The 21,578-nt window shown below is 33.7% G+C and overlaps 1 protein-coding gene across 1 annotated transcript; it reads left to right on the top strand.

Moving 5' to 3' along the window:
• Window positions 1-15,122: 15,122 nt before the first annotated feature.
• LOC114335361 (facilitated trehalose transporter Tret1-like) lies at window positions 15,123-16,085 on the top strand. Its single transcript, XM_028285589.2, has one exon. The coding sequence runs from the start codon at window positions 15,123-15,125 to the stop codon at window positions 16,083-16,085; it is 963 nt and encodes a 320-aa protein (XP_028141390.2).
• The last annotated feature ends 5,493 nt before the right edge of the window (window positions 16,086-21,578 follow it).

Below are 21,578 nucleotides of genomic sequence, written 5' to 3'. Positions count from 1 at the left end.
ACGCCCTCATGAATCTGCTCGTCTGGTTCTAATAACATGGCTCCCAAGCCACCAGATGCATCAATTTGTGCAACCACGATCTTTTCACTGTTAGGAGGGATCTTCGTGTCTTCTGCTACTAACATCTTTAGCCCATTGTGCTGCTTTCTGGAGGATGACAGTAGAATTTCTTCATTTCCGACGACTAAGGTCCTGTGTCTGACATCTACAATAAACCCATGTTCGGACATAATGTCGACACCTAGGATGAACTCGTCTACGATGTCGGCTACTAGGACCATTACTTCTATCTCGATGTGTCCCAGCTCGATTTTTACGCAACTGTCCCCATAAACAGTAATGTTTTCGCCTGTCGCTGTCTCTAGTATGGGAGATTTCGATATTATTCGTGTAGATGACTGGTCCAGTAAACGTTTACTCATAACTGACCTAGTTGCCCCAGTATCGATGGTAAAACTGCATCTGTCACCATTGAGAAGTCCATCGGCAACTAAGCTGTCACTACTTCGTCTTATTGTGGATATTGAGAATCTGGGAGCTTGGGACAGGTCAGCCAACGTGCGCCCCTTGACGTTGACTTCTTTTAGTTTTCCGAATTGCGTTGATATTGTGGAGCTTGCCTACTGTCCTCTGATCTTGTACGTTGTCTGCAATCACGTTGAAGGTGGCCTATCAATCCACAAAAATAACACTTTGGGCGCCCCTGACGTTTTTGCTTCAAAGATTCAGCTATTGGGCCAAGATATTTCTCGAATTGGGCGGCCAACACCTGGGACAACGTATTTAGATCGCCTTCTTCCACTTCAGCAACACCTCTTATTTGATGGACTTTGCGTTGATGGCGGGACACATTCTTCACGGCTTCGTACTCCAATGCTGCGACAATAGCGTCCTTCAATATTTGGTAGCGTCCTCTTCCTAGTCGTAATGTTTGCTGGAGGTCTACATCTCGCAGGCCATCAAGGAAACATTGGATGGTAAACTGGTGTAGAAACTCTTCAGGGGCTTCGGGCCAAGCGAGTCGTGCCATCTTTTCTACTTCTGCTCCGTATTCTTGCACAGATTCGTTGGAGCCTTGGATACGCACTTTTAGTTGGCTCTGGTATACTTGCTTCAAATATTGGCTGCCGTATCTTAGTTCTAGAGCCGATACGACAGTCTCATATTTCTTTTGTGCGTCCTCTGGAATGTTTTGGAGGATTTCTACAGCCTTACCTCGAAGTGCTAATATGAGAGCAGTTGCCTTCTGTTCATTTGTCCATCCATTATTCTGTGCAGCAGCTTCGAATTGTCTTCTATACACTGGCCAGGATATCTCGCCATCAAATGTAGGAGGCTTAATTATTCCGTTGACAGGGGAACAAATCACTTCTGGTTTACCTTCAACTCTCAGTTTCTGGGACTTTTCAACCTCTAGGCGGATATTCTCAAGAGTTCTCGTTACCTCATCGTGCCTTTTTTTCTACTAGGCCTCTTGTTACTTCAATCTTTTTAATCATGTCTTCTTTTGTCTCTTCGATTTCTTTTTTCATATCTTCTTTTGTCTCTGCGATTTCTTTTTTCATATATTCTTTTGTCTCTTCGATTTCTTTTTTCATATCTTCTGTACTCACTTTTGAAGTCTCTATTTTTGAGATAAGTGTCACGAGCAACTCTCTGTCTTCTAGACGACGTAAATTTTCTGTTTCTTTTTCTTCCTGCCGACGTTTGTCTTCATTTTCTTTTTCTTCCTGCCGACGTTTTTCCATGGCGGCAATCATGTCTCTAATTTCTTCCATCGTCTCGCTTCTTGTTTTCACCATATAAATTCTCTTAATCCCACTTTACTTCTGACACCAATTGTTGCAATTCTAGATGGGTTCAGGGATTAAGAGAATTGTTACTCTGTTTTAACAAGTTTATTAAAATTCCTAATAAACTAAAGTACAAAAATAAGTCCTCCAAAATTCAAACGTGACAAAAACAATTATTATGACAAAACTTCTAAATTGACAAATATATCTGTCAGATTCCTTATTAGTCTGACTTACTCCATCTACTTACACCTATGCTAGGTGATTTATAACAATACGATGGTTGCATCTTAGTTTTCAAACCATGCAGATCTTTTTATAAAGACTAACATTGCTTCGTAAAATTAATAATAAAAGAGATAAATGAAAATGCTGTTGGCTATCTGTAATTTGACAAACATTTTCAAATATTTTTTTTATTAGAAGGATGTAGTTGCATATATTGGAACAGAGTTTTTAACACCAAAAAATTTTTCAACCATTTTCAATTTTGTGAAAACTAAAGGTACTTTACTCCTGAGCGAAATTCATATGTTTTGACATACCTCGTATAATATAGATTATTTCATTCATAGGAGATTCTGACCAATAGAAAGCTACAGAAATAAAAATTAAAGTGATAATCTTTGATAATATCCCGTCGTCAAGTATATTACGTCATATGCCCTTCGTTGCTACGAAAAAATACATTCAGTTACATTAATGACAATTATTGCTTTAAAAATTATAAAAGTGATGACTTTCAACCGTCAAATATAGGGCTTTTCATAATTTGTTATTTGTTTCGAGCTTCTGTCATGTGTCACATAAGATTAATATATCTACGTCATAGGTACGTTGTTGGTATAGGGCTTTTCATTCACAGATATACCAATGATACAAACAAAGACGTATGACGTAGATATATTAATATTTTGTGACACATGACAGAAGCTCGAAACAAATGACTGTGAATAAAAAACCCTATTTATAATAACTGTGTATTTAATTGTACTAATTTGTGCTTACATAAATAAATTACAATAAAATTTTGTTTTTGAACAGTTTTATTCATGAAATAATCGCAGCAAATTGCACTCGATCTCTAAAATTATTATCGAATTTTTGACATCGTGACACTTTGACATAATTTCACTCCCCTTCGGATCGTGAAATTAAAACTGTCAAAGTGTCACTCGGGAAAAATTCGATAATTTTAGAGCCCTTGTGCAATTACTACTGATAATATTTGATATGTGATGGTTGAATCTTAAGGCGGGTCCACATAAATAAAATTTTATGGTGTGTGTTGTATTTGACCCAAATTTGCTCGTGTGCGTTGAACTTCTTGTTGATGTGGACTGTGCGCCGCATAAAAAACGCAAAAATATTTTCGTGACGAACAAAGCACGCTATCCATCGTGCCTTCGTTTCAGCCGACTTCAAAAAAAATTGCGCCGCGCAACGATGTTAGTGTGGACTTTATTATCCACTTGTCGCTAAATGGATTCGGCGGTACAACACACGAACTAAATATTTACGTGCTAAAAATACTTGACCAGATTTAAGTGTGCGCCATAAATATTTTTTCTGTATTTTAAAATACAACACATACACAAATTTTTACTGATGTGGATCCGCCTTTAGGTTTTAGACCATGCAGAACTTTTTATGAAGAATAACTTTTTTTTTCCCATAATATAATATGTGTCCAACTTAAGTAGACACGCTGCAGTGCCGGTTTATCCACTGGGCGCTTGGGGCTGGCGCCCAGGGCCCGGGCCCCGGAGGGGCCCGAAGGGGCTTATTTCTTTTAATTATAAAAAAATAAAGTCGCTATATAATTTACATATTCTCCGAAAAAAATCTCATACGCAGATACGCCAATACACTCCAAACGTCTTTGTTCTATTGTTACATCTCTTCACGCCTATACACAGTGCCGTAGCCTAGCCCCACAGGGGCCCCGTGTCAGTGTTTGTGGCGGGCCCTTTTCCAAAAACTACAGAAAGTTGTCAGATTTCGCCATGTCATTGATTAAAAACTACCCAGGTAGTGGGTAAAAATTGTGCAGGTTATTAATCAATGGCCATGTCTCGAATTGTATCCAAAATAATCACACAAACGGAGTATTTTTAGTTTCTAATAATTTTATTTTGAATTGGGGGGCTTAAATAATAATTTATCTCACTTTTCGGCTTTAAAATAAGTTCTTTTAAAATAGGAACAAAATAAGTCATTTTAAAATAGCTAAACGAAAGACAAAAATAGATATACATAAATCTAATGTATAGATAAAGAATAGATTATTCTCGAAAATGCCAATGCCCAAACAATAGGTACACACTCTTTCAAACATTAAAAAGTAAAGCGATTACAAAAATTGCAATTTGGCATTATACAGTGGCCTCTAAGCGCCGGACTCCACTTGCGATTTTGTAGTCGCGCGATTGTTTTGTCGCGAAGATTGAACACATTGTTGCAAATACAAGTCAATCCACGATTATTTAGTCGCAAATGGATTGACTTGTATTTGAAACAATGTGTTCAATTTTCGTGACAAAACAGTCGCGCGACTACAAATCGCAAGTGGAGTCCGGCGCTAAGGCTAGCACTCCACTTGCGATTTGTAGTCGCAGCAACAAAAAAATCGCTGTCGCAGAAAATCTAGAGTCTAGAAAATTAGTCGCTGTTTTCAAAATCGCGAAATGAATGTTACAAGGATGTAACATCAGCTTTTAGATGTTTTTTTAATCTAGAGATAAAGAAGAAGTAAGAAGTCAAGACATCAATTAATACTTTATGCGAGAAATATAAAAACTATGTTGATGAAACCAAAGAGAACTTGCAAAATGAAATTACCCATTTTGTAACGTTACGCCAAAATTTGAATAAACATCATACAATTTATGAAAAATTTGATTCTTCCAGGATGTAAAAGCAACTTTTCCCAATATTTTAACTTTATTGCAAATTTATTTGACGATACCAATTTCTAATGCGTCAGGCGAGCGGTCTTTTTCGGCTTTAAAAAGAATAAAACATATTTAAGGTTAAATTTGGGTCAAGAAAACCTAGACGCATTATCACTATTATTGTGTATAGAGAGTGAAGAACTGGAGAAACTGAATTGTGATAGATAATATTATATGACAGTTTGCGAATGCCAAGTCAAGAAAAAAAGTGATCTAATTTTTGTCTTTGTGTATTTTTTAGAATATGTTTTTTTGCTTGTCATGTGTTGTTTTGTGGAACTTTCTGTTTTTTATTTATGTTTTTAAATGTATTTTTTTGGATTATTTTTTAGGTTTGCTATTCTTCTTGCTTGTTTAAAAAAATATTTTATGGATTTCACAATAGACCTTTATAGTTAATGCATGTGTTTTTTTGTTAAAAAACTGACAACGAATAGCAATGAAGGGGGCCCCTAAACCTCCAGCGCCCAGGGCCCGAAGTTGGGTTAAACCGGCACTGACACGCTGTATATAATATATTTATACAGAAATATAATATTAATACATAGCATTGGGTACAGCTCAAATAAAAAAATAGTAAGCTGCCTTTTAACATTACCGACAATAATATTAATAAATAAAATTTATTTATTTGACATTTCAACTTGACGTTTATTTGTGTCAAAGTAAACAAAGACTTGCATCTTGGGACAGCAATTTAAGATCCTGATCACAACCTTTTTGAAGCCGATGTCAGTCGAAGTCACGCGCTAGTTTGAAATAGGTAATATGAAATTTTTCATTTGTATTTTTACGTAGAGTTTATTAGGTTTAATACGTTTGTAGTAGTGTCTCGATTGTCGCTATATAAAATTACTAAACACCCTAAATTGCTGTCCCGAGATGCAAGTTGACTTTGAGGTCGGTTATCTCGAAGATGGTTTGAGATATCGAAATGCTGTTTTCAGATTTGGATTCAGGAGACAAAACTACATGGGTATCCATCGGTAGATCGGCTCCAAGTATTGCAGGAGCAGCAACGCACTAACGAACTAACGAACGAACAGTATTTGCGAATTTATAAACGAAAACAAATTTTTTGTTGAAAACAACCTTTTTACCAGCAGTTTTTTGTTACTTTATGTTTTCCTAATTTCGGTATACAGTGATGTTTTTTTTTCTTTTTTTATTAATGGCATGGATATTAATCATTCAGCCAGTCGCAATCAGATTATAGTGCAATGTGTAGTGTATGTGTGTTGAGTAAATGTTTTGTTACTTAGTAAAGTCGACTAAAAAGTTGCTCAGAAACAGTTGCTTTTGTTTAGTATGGACAAATAGCATAAAGTAGGTGGTAGTATTGTCACAATAAAAATGACAACACATATCGTTGGCCTAATATGAAAATTGCCTAAGTCCAAAATATTCAATTTTAGACTTTTCGTGGCATCTGTTAGCATTATCCAAAAGCTATGTAAGGCTTTGTTTGTTTTCTTCTAATATAGTTTACTAGATTTTTTAAAATTGTTAAAACAAAATCGGCATAACTCCATCAATGTTGAAAAATATAATATAAAATCCGCACAAGTCCCACCAGTCCGCTGTTGTTAGTGGCCAAATCGTTCAAACGTATCGGTGCTTTTCTGCTGTTTATGCATTAAAAAGTCTTTTCATTGTAAACGGGTGATTCCCTACAGCAGGGGTGGGCAAAAGCCCGGTCGGCCCTTTCGCTTACTTTATCCGGCCCGTTGAAAAATCCCGCAAGCAATTTTTTAATCTCTTTTATTTTGTTGAAATTAACAGTATTAGGGTGCGTAGTGTTCTTATAAATAATCTTCTCTTCTTCTTTTTGTATAGACATGCCTCTGTATGTTTTTTCAATGTGGAATCTAGTAAGTTGTCGTTCCATCGTTTTCGTGGTCTACCCACTGATCGTCTTCCTATTGGGGATCCCTCTCTCGCTGTCCTGACTACCCTATTTGTTGTCATTCGGCTTATGTGGTCATTCCATTATATTCTTCTGTTTCTTACCCAGTAATTAATGTTATCCACCTTGCATCTCCGTCGTATATCTGTACTTCTAGCTCTGCCCCATAGAGTCTTACCATCGATTTTTCGAAGGGTTTTCATCTCCGCTGTTTCGAGCAATATTTTTGTCCTCTCTGTGTCGGGTCGTGTTTCTGCCGCATATGTCATTATTGGTCTGATGACTGTTTTGTAAATTCTGCCTTTAATTTATTTTCCGATATTTTTATTTCTCCATATTGTGTCATTCAGGCAACCTGCGGCTCTGTTTGCTCTATTCACTTGATCTTTCACTTCTGTTTCGAGCCTTCCGTAGCTAGATAGTGTGATGCCTAGGTATTTAAACTCCATCCGTTGTTCTATTATCTGACCTTCCAGCTCCAATTTACATCTTATTGGATCTGATTATCTGTTATAACAGCTTATAAATAATGAAATATATAAATAATAGAGAGTATTATAATATCGAACAGCCGTAATCATATCTTTTGCTTTTCTTAAAAGCGACTATGTATTTAACCCGGTTCAGTCGCGAATGTTTTTCAGTCAGGACATTTGTCGTCTACCAGGACCACTTTCTCTTTCGATTCTACCCTTCATAATAAGCTGCAACAACTCGTACTTAGCATATTTAAGTATGTGCCATAAATATGCTGTATTTCTCTATTTACTGGTAGTCAAAAGTTCTCTGTATCTTCCCATTCTGTGCAACACCATTTCGTTCGTAATATGATCGGTCCATGGTATTTTCAAAATCAAAAAAGCTGCATAAAAAGCCACATCTGAAAAGCTTCCAGCTTTCTTATTAAGTCAACATTAACAGTCCAAGCTTCGGAACCAGAAAGTAGAATAGAGTGGATATAAAATTTTACTATCCGATATCGAATTTGCAGATTGAGTCTTTGGTTACTCATAAATTTACTCATCTTCAAAAAGGCTGTTCTTGATTGCTCTATTCTTGATCGAATTTCTGATTTCGTATTTAGATTCTCCGTAATCCAGACTCCTAAGTATTTCATTTTGTCTACTTGTTCAGTATCTTAATTTTTTATCTGGATCCTTGTTATGACAATATAATGGACCATATTTCTTTAAAAATTACGTGACATATTTTACTGGGCAAAAATTGTTCGCATGTACATGTACACCCAAGTAAGGCAATTTATTATTACTATTACTTATTATTAACAGTCAAATTTCTTTGACCAAATGCTTTAAAATGATACTTATAATATTTCTGTCAAAAAAATTTCTTGGACAGGGAAAAAAACTCCACCAAAAACATTCACGTGTGCACAGCGTACGTACGCGGTATAGTCGTATAGTCCTCCGGCCCGGGAGACATTTTGAAAATTTTGTTTTGGCCCGCGTTTAAAAGTATTTGCCCACCCCTGCCCTACAAGGTACAGGTTAAAATGACATAAAATATTTTTTGATAATTAAACAAATTGTCTACTAAAAACTTTTAAATTGTGTGAATTTAAATTGCTTAGGGACTTATGCAATTTTCACATTATATTTAGTTGTATACAATTGGAGTTATGCACACTTATAAAGTTGCTTGTCTCTCCTGTAAAATCAGATACTTTGGACTTACGCATATTTCACATTAGTCCGATGACATGAGAATAACTAAGATCCGTTGCTCAAAATCGGAAGAGATGTGGGGGTTGTTCTTTGTATCCTCTTATTAGCTCTGAAATTTAGGATAGATAATGGAAAAGAGAATAGAAAAGGAAATAACTACTAGAGTTAAGTTAGAACCTAATAGATAGAGAAAAAAGAAGAAAATAATGTAGCAATATTAGGCCGAGAAAATATAAAGAATACTCCATATAAATAACAAATTTTATATTATTTGTTATTGCATTATTTCGAATAATTTCACTCTCATACAACGACCATAATACTGCTCATAGATGCCATCCCCCACCGGCACCTTTAGAATCTTTCAATTGTACCTGCCGTGAAAGCATTCTCCAACATTATCCGTTAATTAAACAGATAGCCCAGTCGGGATACCATTTGACCTTGCATTATGAGCTGCCCCAAATTTTATTTTTATAATCTTTAGGGGGGTCAGTAGTAGTATAGATTTAAAATCTCGACTGAATTTGACCGTTGCGTTAGCCGCCATCTTGATTTTAAACGAGAAACGTTTTTGCTCAATATCTCCGCCATTTTCAACTTTTCGACAAAAAATATAGAAAACGAAATTTTTGAAAATGCTACTTTCTATCATTTCGTTATAATCCATATTTTCCAAGTTATGGGAAAAAACAGTGACAGTTAAAGCATAATTACTGATTTATTGAATTATCTCGTTTATTATTACTTTTACAATAAATTTCAAATTATACAAAAATGAACAGAATTAAATGTTGTACAATTTTGATCTCTTTCATTTTTTTGATAAAATCAATATTTAAGGTAGTACGTATGCGGTAAAAGCGCGAGCGTAAGACCCGATTGATTTTAAAGCAATTGTTTTTGTTCAATATCTTCCCCATTTTCAACTTTTCGACAAAAAGTGTAAGGACTGAAATTGTTGCAATTACGATTTACTACAATTTTTCGAGAGAACCAGTGGCGGGTCTAAGAGGGGGGAATGGGAAAATTCCCCCCAACGGGGTCCAAAATTTAAAAAAAAATTGTTGAAATATTAAAATATGTTAGCTTACATGAATAATAATAAAACCCGCTAGTTAATAAAATTGGATTCGGTCGCTGACCAGCGAATAGAACACACGTGTTTAGCTCGTATCTTAACTCGATTCTCGGGCAGATATAGCAATAAAACAATTGTGTTATACAAAAGTGCAGTGTAACTATAAACCAATATATGTAGGTACATAAATAAACAACCTAATTAGTTAACTAATTATACAGTGAAAAAATCGGAAAAAAGTAATTCCAACGATAAGGAATTAAATTCTTGTGTAAAGTGATAAAAACTTGTGTGATATCGAATATAAACAAAGCAGGTTTTTGCAGTAGGTGGAAACAAAACAATATTGTGAATGGTGTATTTCTACAGGAAAATAAAGCATATTAATAAACAGAATCAGCTGTAAGTAGAAAACTTTATTATAATATAATTAATTTTATTATAAACAGATAACCAGGGCCGGATTTTGATTTTGATTTTTACCTAGGAATAAAAGTGCTGGAAAATTAGTAACGGCTAGCGCGGGTGCGGGTGGGAATTTGAACTGTGAGTAGAGTTCTCCACGGAACTTCACCCGTGACGCATTGACTAATAACTCTAGCACGAAAAATAACTAGGAATTAAGAACAATGAGTTCAGATAGCGAATTAGATGATGAAATGAAAAGGAGAAGGGAAGAGGAGGAACATCCCAGCAAAAAATCAAAAATAACAGCTAGAACATCACAAAAAACAGATGAAGATAACATAAGTGGAATGGAACAAATGATGAAAATGATGAGGGAATTAGCAATGGATATAAAAGACATAAAAAAAGAACAATATAGATCTGGAGACGAAATCACACAACTAAAGAATGAAATTAAAGAACTGAAAGATCAACAAAGCGGCTACAAAGATGAAATAAAAAAGCTGCGAGAAACAAACGAAAAAGCTATAAAACAAATAGGTCAATTAGAAAAAGAAATTAGTATAGCAAATGAAAAAATAGAGAAATTGGAAAGAGAAAGAAAGAAAAAAAATGTAATAATACAAGGAATAAAAATTGATACAAATGATCAGAAAGTTTTACGAGGGGCTATGGAGAATTTTATGGAAAAAGAGCTACAAGTTTCAGTAGATGTAAATGGAGCAAGGAAAATAGGAGAAAATACTGTCATAGTGGAACTCAACAGCGTGAAAAACAAAATAGAAGTAATGAAAAATAAAAGTAAATTAAAAACCAAAAAGGACGAAAGAATCTATATTAATGATGATATGTCAAAAGAAGAAAGAATTATTCAGAAAGAAATTAGAAGCAAGGCTATGGTAGAGAGGCATAATGGAAAAAATGTAAAAATAGGATACCAGAAGCTAATCATTAATGGTGAAATATGGACATGGAATAACAACCAACAACAACTCATAAAAGAGAAAAATATACAACCAAAAAACTAGCAATACAACGAAAGCAGACTGAAATAACGGAGATGACATGGCAAAGTACAGGTACACGAAATAGACAAAATGTACAGATTATTAATGAAAAGCAGCCCATAAAAGAACATATATTAGTAGGAACATGGAATGTAAGAGGAACATACGAAGAAGGAAAACTGAAACACCTAGTAGATGAATGTAAAAAATATAAATTCGAAATAGTAGCACTACAAGAAACGAAACAACTAGGCCAAAACTCAATGGAAATAAATGACTATTTATTTTTCAATAGCGGAGGCGAAAATAGAATGTTAGGCACAGGATTTGTAGTAAACAAAAAGCTGAAAGATCTAATCGTTGACTTTAAACCAATTTCAGAGAGAATATGCATACTAAGAATAAGAGGAAAATACCAAAAAATAACATTTATAAACATACATGCACCGACTGAAGAGAAAAACATAGAGATAAAGGAAGACTTCTACAGTCAAATAGATACAGTATTCGAAAATATTCCCAAATACGATATAAAAATAGTACTAGGTGATGCTAATGCCAAAATAGGAAAAGAAGAAATATACACACCCACCATAGGAAAATATAGTCTGCATGAAACAACGAATGAAAATGGTCACCTCTTAATAGATTTTGCAAAAGAAAAAAACATGATCGTTATGAGCACGTACTTTCAACACAAAAGAATATATCAAGGAACATGGAGATCACCAGATGGAAAAACCATAAATCAAATAGATCATGTGCTCATCGAAAAAGACATGGAAAAATGTATAAAGAACATAAGAACATATAGAGGACCGGATGCAGACACAGATCACTTTATAGTCGGAATACAACTTAAACAGGTTATACCAGTTCTTAGAAATCAACAGAAAAAAAGGTACAAAGTAACTAAACCTATTAGACTACTGTCAGAAGAAGAACAAAGTAAATATGAAAGACTAGTCACTAGAGAACTGGAAAATATTGCAGAAAATGAAAACATCGAACAAAAATGGACGCAAATAAAAGTATGTATGACCAAAGCAGCGCAAGTCAGTAATAGAAATATAAAAGATGGATTCAAAGAATGGTTTGATGAAGAATGTAAAATAGAACTGGATGAAAGAAATAAGTTAAGACTCAAAATGATGCAAGTGAAAACACCAGAGATGGAGATACAATACAACGAACAAAGAAAACGAACTAAAAGAATCATAAGAGTAAAGAAAAGAAAGTACAACGAAGATAAATTGAAATGCATAGAAGAAAACTATAAAAATGGAGAAGTCAGGAACTTATATCAAGGAGTAAAAAATGAGAAAAAGGGGTTCCAAAGAAAACCTGTACACTACAAAAGCAAAAATGGAAGGAATTTAGTAAGCGACGAAGAAATACTGAGCAGATGGAGAGAATACTTCGAAGAGCTTCTAAATGAAATTCCCACAACAGAATATGCAGAAGAAGAAGAAGAAGGACCGAATGAAAATATTGATCAAGAAGAAATGCAGGAAAGACCGCCTAATGAAAAAGAAATAAAAGAAATAATAGAAAAACTAAAGAAAAACAAGAGCCCAGGTAAGGATGAAATAACAGCTGAAATGTTTAAATATGGAGGACCAGTACTAATTAAGCATTTGGAAAAGCTGATAAAAGAAATTTGGGAACAAGAACACATACCAAAAGAATGGACTGAAGCCACACTGTGTCCAATTCACAAAAAAGGCGACAAAAGTTTATGCCATAATTACAGGGGAGTAGCCCTACTAAACGTTGCATATAAAATACTTGCAGTACATATAAAAGACAAGATAACACAAAAGATAGATAATGACATAGGAGAATATCAATGTGGATTCAGAAGAGGACGCAGCACGGTGGATCAAATTTTCCTGCTGCGTGAGATACAAGCGGAAAGCTACGAATACGGAAAATCTACAATGGCCCTATTCATTGACTTTAAACAAGCTTTTGACAGAGTTAAGCGAAAAGAAATATACAAAGCACTATGTGAAATTGGAATTAGTAAAAAATTAATAAAGATGGTAAAAGTTACACTCAGAGAAACAGAGAACAGGGTTAAAATAAATGGAAAGGAAACAGATAAGTTTAGGGTCGGTGAAGGGGTACGACAAGGAGACCCACTGTCATCACTGTTGTTTAGTATCCTTCTTGAAATAGTCATCAGAGAAGCCGAAATTAACAGGACAGGACTTGTATACCAACGAAAACACCAATGCTTGGCATTCGCTGATGACATAGTAATGATAGCCAGAAGCAAACAAGAATTACAAGAAATACTAAAAAGACTAGAGGCGATAGGAAGAAAGAAAGGGATATACATAAACGAAGAAAAGACTAAATATATGGAATGGACAAAACGAGAATACACACAAGGACAATACCTGACAATAAACACAGAGGCAAAAATATATAAATTCGAGGAAGTAGAGAGATTCCAATATCTAGGAGCGACATTCACTAGGAGACCAAATATAAAAGAAGAAATCCAAGCGAGAATTATGGCTGGTAATCGTTGTATCTTTGCTCTAAACAACTTATTGAGAAATAAGAACATATCTAGAGGGGCTAAGATAAGAATATACAAGACAGTGATAAGACCTATAGTCTTGTATGCCAGTGAAACATGGACGATGAACAAATCCGAGCAAGTCATGCTTAAAGTATGGGAAAGAAAAGTCCTAAGAAAAATATTTGGCGGAAAGATATGGAATGGAATGTGGATAAGAAGACCAAATGTGGAATTGGAGAGGATGTATGGTGAACCAAACATAGTAGGGATCGTAAAATCACAAAGACTGAGATGGTTGGGACATATCCAAAGGATGCCAAACACGAGACTTCCCAAAAAAATACTAACGGGAGGAATAGGAGGAAAGAAGAAGAAAGGTAGACCGAAAACCAGATGGAAGAAAGATGTTGAAAAAGACATAGAAGAACTGAAAATCACAAATTGGAAAAATAAAGCAGCAAATAGGAGAGATTGGAAAGGAATAGTAAACCAAGCCATGGGCCTTCTAGGCCTGGAGAGCTAAACTATATAGTTAATAAAATTAAGTGAACTTAATGCATATAAGTTATTATTTATGTCTTTTATGTACTTAGTTTGGTTGGTGTTTTATTGGAAGTTTCAAAAATTGTATAAAATATAATTCTCGTTATTTTTGTTTATGTACAATTGTGTCGCTAAGTTAATAATAAATGAGACAATTCAATAATTATGCTTCTCCTCCGCTTCCACTATTTTCCTCCTTAACTCGGAGAACATTGATCGCATAAAAAATTATGGAAAAGAAATTGTAGGAAATTGCGTTTCCAACAATTTTAGTTCCGACCGTTTTTGTCGAAAAGTTGAAAATGGCGGAGATATTAAGCAACAACGGTTCTCCTTTAAAATCAATATGGCGGCTAATGCAACCGCGGAATTCAGTCGAGATTTTAAATTTACACTACTATTGATCTCCCCTAAAGGATAGAATTATAAAATTTGGGGCAGCTCAGAAAAAAGATTCAATTCAGTAATTATGCTCTCCCACCACTTTTTACTATTTTCCCACTTAACTCGGAAAATATCAACCGCATGAAAAAAATTGTTAAAAAGAAATTGTAGGAAAACATATTTGGAACAATTTAAGTTGAAAATGGCGTAGATATTGAACAAAAACAATTGCTACAAAATCAATCAGGTCTTACGCTCACGCCATTGTCGCATACATACTTCTTTAAATATTAACTTTAGCAAAAAATGAAAGAAACTAAAATTGTGTAGAATTGAATTCTCTCTATTTTTGTATAGGAACATTTTTGTGGTAAAACCAACAATAAACGAGATAATTCAATAATTATGCTCTATTTATATATAACTGTCACTATTTTCCGCTATAACTCGGAAAATATCGAAGGCACGAAAAAATTGTAAAAACAAAAATTATAGAAAATTACATTTTCAACAATTTTGGTTGTTATACTTTTTGTCGAAAAGTTGAAAATGGCGGAGATATTGAGCAAAAACGGTTCTCGTTTAAAATCAAGATGGCGGCTAACGCAATGGCGGAATTCAGTCGAGATTTTAAATTTACACTACTATTCATTCCCCCTAAAGATTAGAAAAATAAAATTTGGGCCAGCTCCTAATGCAAGGTTAGGCCTATTATTCGTCTAACCCGACTAGACTAAAAACTGTAATCAATATTTGTTTATTATTTAGTATCTAGACTTAATTCTAGTAGCTAATAACGAATTTAATAACTTTTTAGGTATAATATTGATGTATTGTATTGGACCCTTCACACCGTTCTATGTTCCACCCTGTGTAGCAGCTGGACTGCTGATGTTCAAATTACTAATATTTTCTTTCATGCCTGAAACACCGTACCTCTTGTTCATGAAAAACAAAATTCCCGAAGCTAGAAGAAGCTTGCAATTGTTAAGAGGAAACGTAGATGTAGAAGATGAACTATATGAAATACGAGAAGCTATAGAAAATGATGTGAAAGACCAGAAAGGAACTTTTAAAGAAATGTTTGTAGTTAAACGTTATCGAAATGCTTTGATTATTGTTTTAATATTTGATTTTACTAAATTATGTAGTTGTTTTGAGGTTGTATTGATGAATATCCACCAGATGTTGGAGAAGGCTGGTTCTGTGTATATTCAACCTTCATCTGTGGCTATCATTTTTTCAGTATTATTATTAGTTTCGTCTCTAATATCATCAGTGACTATAGATAAATTTGGCCGTAAAGTTTTGTTTAGTGTTTCAAGTGTTCTCACCGCCCTTTGCTTGCTTATTTTGGGGATATTTTTGAACCTACATCAAAAAGGTTACAATGTTCAAGCTATGAACTGGATACCTGCAGCTTCGGTTATGGTATACGCTGTTGTGTTCAAATTTGGAATGGGTACTGTACCATTCGTCATCTTAGGTGAAATATTTTCCACCAGGCTCAAAGGACGAGGCATCGCTTTTTGTAATGGCTTTCACACCTTTACTGCCATCGGTGTCTTGCAGCTTTATTTTCTTCTAAGAAGGGCATTTGGAATATATATTCATTTTTATATCTTCTCTTTTCTCACTTTTATAGTTACAATACTCATAGTGTTCTTTGTGCCTGAAACTAAAGGAAAAAGTTTGGAAGAAATACAAGAGTTGTTAAGAGGAACCTCTTTTAGGAAATCTCTAAGAGATAAAAAAGCTGTAGAGCTTAGTAAACTGACAGGTGATGATTAAAATTCATAATCTATGCCCAGGCAACCAAGTGACGTCAATAACGTCGAGGAAACGTCAGTTTTTGGTTGAATATATACACGTGTTTGAATATTACGTCGTATAAACGTCTTTTTTATGTGATTTTAAATACGTAAATTTAATGGCGTTAAAATACGTTTAACAACACGTTTTCATTTCAGACAGCCCAAGTTTGAAGTCACAAAAATGGGAGAAGCTTAAAGAGTTAATGCTTATAATTAATGTTGTATATTGACATGACATTGACTCCAAACTTCATTTATTGTTTACGTGCTTTGTGTGATTGTGTGGTAAAATAATTGCTGTTTTGATGTATATTTTCTGTTAATAAACTAATTATTATGTGGAAAACAACGAAAAGCCCCAGATACAAAGTTTACTACTTTTTAAACAATTAGAATAATTGAAATAAAAATATAATAAACAATATTTTAAATCTAAGACTTTTCGTTAATAAACTGCTTTCTGGCTGCATCCCATATCTCCGGATTTTACAATATATAATCACGTAGAGACGACGAAACTAGGAGAAAGCAAATAGAGGACACTTAGGCCACGCATTTACCTTCTCTTCGTCTAGGAAAAGGACCGAAAGACAGTTTCTAAATACTCAAAAACTGAGTAAAATGAAAAAGATTAAAAAGGGTTCAAGGCAGGTTTTGTTTATATTCGATTCAGAGTTGGACTACCATCTCCATATAGCAACTATTTCAGCATCCTTATGCATCATCAGTGAAGATTATGCAGTCACAACTCTGAAGGGAATATAAACATTCTGCCTCTTTTAAGGCAAAACATCGCGATGCAATGAACCCACCTTTTGAGACGCAAATCAGCGACATCTCTCGTATTACGAGGAAAACAACGAAAAGCCCCAGATACAAAGTTTACTACTTTTTAAACAATTAGAATAATTGAAATAAAAATATAATAAACAATATTTTAAATCTAAGACTTTTCGTTAATAAACTGCTTTCTGGCTGCATCCCATATCTCCGGATTTTACAATATATAATCACGTAGAGACGACGAAAATAGGAGAAAGCAAATAGAGGACACTTAGGCCACGCATTTACCTTCTCTTCGTCTAGGAAAAGGACCGAAAGACAGTTTCTAAATACTCAAAAACTGAGTAAAATGAAAAAGATTAAAAAGGGTTCAAGGCAGGTTTTGTTTATATTCGATTCAGAGTTGGACTACCATCTCCATATAGCAACTATTTCAGCATCCTTATGCATCATCAGTGAAGATTATGCAATCACAACTCTGAAGGGAATATAAACATTCTGCCTCTTTTAAGGCAAAACATCGCGATGCAATGAACCCACCTTTTGAGACGCAAATCAGCGACATCTCTCGTATTACGAGGAAAACAACGAGAAGCCCCAGATACAAAGTTTACTACTTTTTAAACAATTAGAATAATTGAAATAAAAATATAATAAACAATATTTTAAATCTAAGACTTTTCGTTAATAAACTGCTTTCTGGCTGCATCCCATATCTCCGGATTTTACAATATATAATCACGTAGAGACGACGAAAATAGGAGAAAGCAAATAGAGGACACTTAGGCCACGCATTTACCTTCTCTTCGTCTAGGAAAAGGACCGAAAGACAGTTTCTAAATACTCAAAAACTGAGTAAAATGAAAAAGATTAAAAAGGGTTCAAGACAGGTTTTGTTTATATTCGATTCAGAGTTGGACTACCATCTCCATATAGCAACTATTTCAGCATCCTTATGCATCATCAGTGAAGATTATGCAGTCACAACTCTGAAGGGAATATAAACATTCTGCCTCTTTTAAGACAAAACATCGCGATGCAATGAACCCACCTTTTGAGACGCAAATCAGCGACATCTCTCGTATTACGAGGAAAACAACGAAAAGCCCCAGATACAAAGTTTACTACTTTTTAAACAATTAGAATAATTGAAATAAAATTATAATAAACAATATTTTAAATCTAAGACTTTTCGTTAATAAACTGCTTTCTGGCTGCATCCCATATCTCCGGATTTTACAATATATAATCACGTAGAGACGACGAAAATAGGAGAAAGCAATTTCGTTGTTTTCCTCGTAATACGAGAGATGTCGCTGATTTGCGTCTCAAAAGGTGGGTTCATTGCATCGCGATGTTTTGCCTTAAAAGAGGCAGAATGTTTATATTCCCTTCAGAGTTGTGACTGCATAATCTTCACTGATGATGCATAAGGATGCTGAAATAGTTGCTATATGGAGATGGTAGTCCAACTCTGAATCGAATATAAACAAAACCTGCCTTGAACCCTTTTTAATAATTATTATGTGTTGTTCACGATTCTTTTTGATTTAATGGACAGCGTTACGTTCAATTAAGATATTATGCTGGATAAATTGTTAATAAATTATTTATTAGTTTATATGTTCTTTCAGTTTTGACACAGTAAGTATACCTATATAAAAAGTGAAAATTCTATAATGTTGCATTGAGGGTATCGTAATTTTATTGTAATTCTATGCATTTTTTTAAAAAGTCTTCCATTTGGTTTTACTTTTAGCCTATAAGCTAAATTTAAAACAGTTAAATAAAAAATTGCAATGTCCAACAATGTCCATATTAATAATTGAATGGTTGGCTGCAACAATGTTGTAAGCGACAGAATTGAGATTATACAGGAGATGAAAAAACATATTGACAAGCTATTTATGAACATACGGATACCAACATTGCGGCACGAAAAACTCAGGGAAGGCAAAATGTTTTTAGCCAGATTGAAAGATGCTCGCATTGATCTTTGGATATACAATAATATTGCATTAAAACCTCACTTTGGCCCAATATGTCGCTTACAAGATTGTTGCAGCCCACCATTTAATTATTATTGTGTATTTTTAAAACCATAAAATGAAAAATAATAAAAAAAACGACATAAAAACTACGTTTTTGATATCACGTATCTAAAACGTGATAAAAATGACGTCAGTTATGGTGGGACATATTCACGTGACTTTCGACGTCTAAAAAACGTGATAAACTGACGCGGTTTGGTGATAATTATGACGTCTTTTCAACGTTTTGTAAACGTTATTTGGTTGCCTGGGTGAGATTTATAGGAAAACATTTTTCATTAAAAGAGTACGCAAACTAGTTCACTATATTATGTTTTTCATCCTCTACAAGAAGGAGAAGTGGAGTATTACAAAATTAATATATATGTCGTTAAGAAATACCAAAGCGTACTACAAATAGTCTATTGCAATCGTGTTGTACCTGACATTCACTATTGGAAACATATTGAAATGAATACACAAACACACATTTTTTTCACGAAAAAGTTATTCAAGTTTAATAGGTGTCCTATAGTAAACTGCTTGAGCTGATCACGAATCTATGCTTAGTTTTTTTTTCAGCACATGTTTTCAGGGAAAGCGTGTTTGGATTTTTTCATAAAAACTGCTAGACATACTTGGAAAATATTTATTGAATCTATATTTTACGCATTTGCTTTTTTAGGTATCATCACAAAAGTCAAGAACAGCCAATCCGTTGGAAAGGTATATAGTCAGTTTCATAAATTTTAATAAAAAGATGAAGGAGAGATCCTTTAACTGGCCTTTCGAAGAGCTTTATTATGTCCCTCGATTTTTCACGTACTTCTTTAATTTCAAGATCGGGCCTTCCATCATTACACATTTCCTCAGTTCCTACTCGTGTTTGCTATAAATACAGGGTGATTGATTAGTGGGGTAAAGCTCAATAGATCCGCTATAGTAATAGATAGCAATAAAAGTTAAAAACAACAATTTTAGACACCTTTGAGCTTCACTTATTGCTTTGCACTTTGAGCTTCACTGGCAGACCAAACTTATGTTTTTTTAAATGGGACACCCTATGTTTTATTTTAAATTCGAAATCCTGTTAACTTCTCCATCACAAAAATATAAAGGTTTGTTATGTTATACAGGGTATTTACAAAGTTATAACCAATTTTATATGAAAATCGTAACAAGTTCAACTCCCTGTATAAATAAAAATAAGCAAAACAGCAATGGTTTATTAATGCCATATTTTTTACCGTATTATCAAAATTTTCAGGAATGGTGGATATTACTAATTTTCTTTATATAAAATACAGGGTGAGTCAAAACGCAAGTACATTATTTTCTCAGTAATTTTAAATGGAACACCCTGTATTTTATATCACTATTGAAAAGTACAATTACCGTACTTTAATTTTTAGATAACATTCCCTATGTCTAAATTTATTAGTTTTCGAGATATTTTCATTTTTCGATGGACCAGTAGCGTGGCCACCCAAATCACCAGAATTTAATAAACTGGACTAATTTTTTTGGGGTTACGTTAATAATGAAGTTTATAAAATACCTCCAACAACAAGGAATGAGATGAAAAATAGAATACAAAGTGCATTTCGATATGTTAATTTACAAATGCTTCGTAGAGTAAGTAGCTCATTCAATTATCGTTTTTAGGCGTGCATAAATGTATTAGGAGATGATCTTGAACACCTTATGTAATTAAATATTAAAAATATTTTATTAAAAGTAGCTTCTAATTTTTTCAAACATGTTTTTTTGCAAAATGTATTACTGATAAATTATGTTTCGTTCTTTATTTGTTACATTGTTACATTTACATACAAAAGTAGTGTTTAATTGTCTTCACAAAATGTTGTATTTTGTGTTTGTGTGTTTTTTTGTAAAATTTTTTACTAATTTTCTTTGTTTATTTGTTGCATTTACATAAAAAGATAGTTTTTAATTGTTTCAAAAATGTTGCATGTTGTGGTTATGTTTTTGTTTGTAAAATGTATTACTAATAAATTCTTTTTATTTTTTTATTTGCTACAGTGTTACATTGATTACCGGATTGATAATCGGTAATCGTCAATTGTTAATTCAGTCATGGCTGACTTAAAATTTAGATAAATTTAAACACCTAAAATAATTTGCTCTGAAAAATGAAAATATCTCGAAAACAACTAATCAATTTGTGCATAAGGAATGTTATATAAAAATTAAAGTACGGTAACGTTACTTGTCAATAATGATATAAAATACAGGGTGTTCCATTTAACATTACTGAGAAAATAATGTACTTGCGTTTTGACTCACCCTGTATTTGATGTAAAGAAAATTAGCAATGTCAATAATTCTTGAAAATTTTGACAATGAATAAAAAAATATGGCATTAATAAACCATTGCTGTTGTGCTTATTTTTATTTATACAGGGAGTTGAACTTGTTACGATTTTCATACAAAATTGGTTATAACTTTGTAAATACCCTGTATAACATTACAAACCTTTATGCTTTTGTGATGGAGAAGTTAACAGGATTTCTAATATAAAATAAATTAGAGGGTGTTCCATTTAAAAAAACATAAGTTTTTTCTGCCACTGTGTTATCGAACACCCTGTAACATTCTTACTAATTTTGTAATGTGAAGCTCAAAGGTGTCTAAA

This window comes from Diabrotica virgifera, chromosome 1, assembly GCF_917563875.1.
Source record: "Diabrotica virgifera virgifera chromosome 1, PGI_DIABVI_V3a".
Taxonomy (NCBI): domain Eukaryota; kingdom Metazoa; phylum Arthropoda; class Insecta; order Coleoptera; family Chrysomelidae; genus Diabrotica; species Diabrotica virgifera.
The sequence above is the reverse complement of the archived record's forward strand: the minus strand, read 5'-3'. Positions and strand labels throughout refer to the sequence as shown.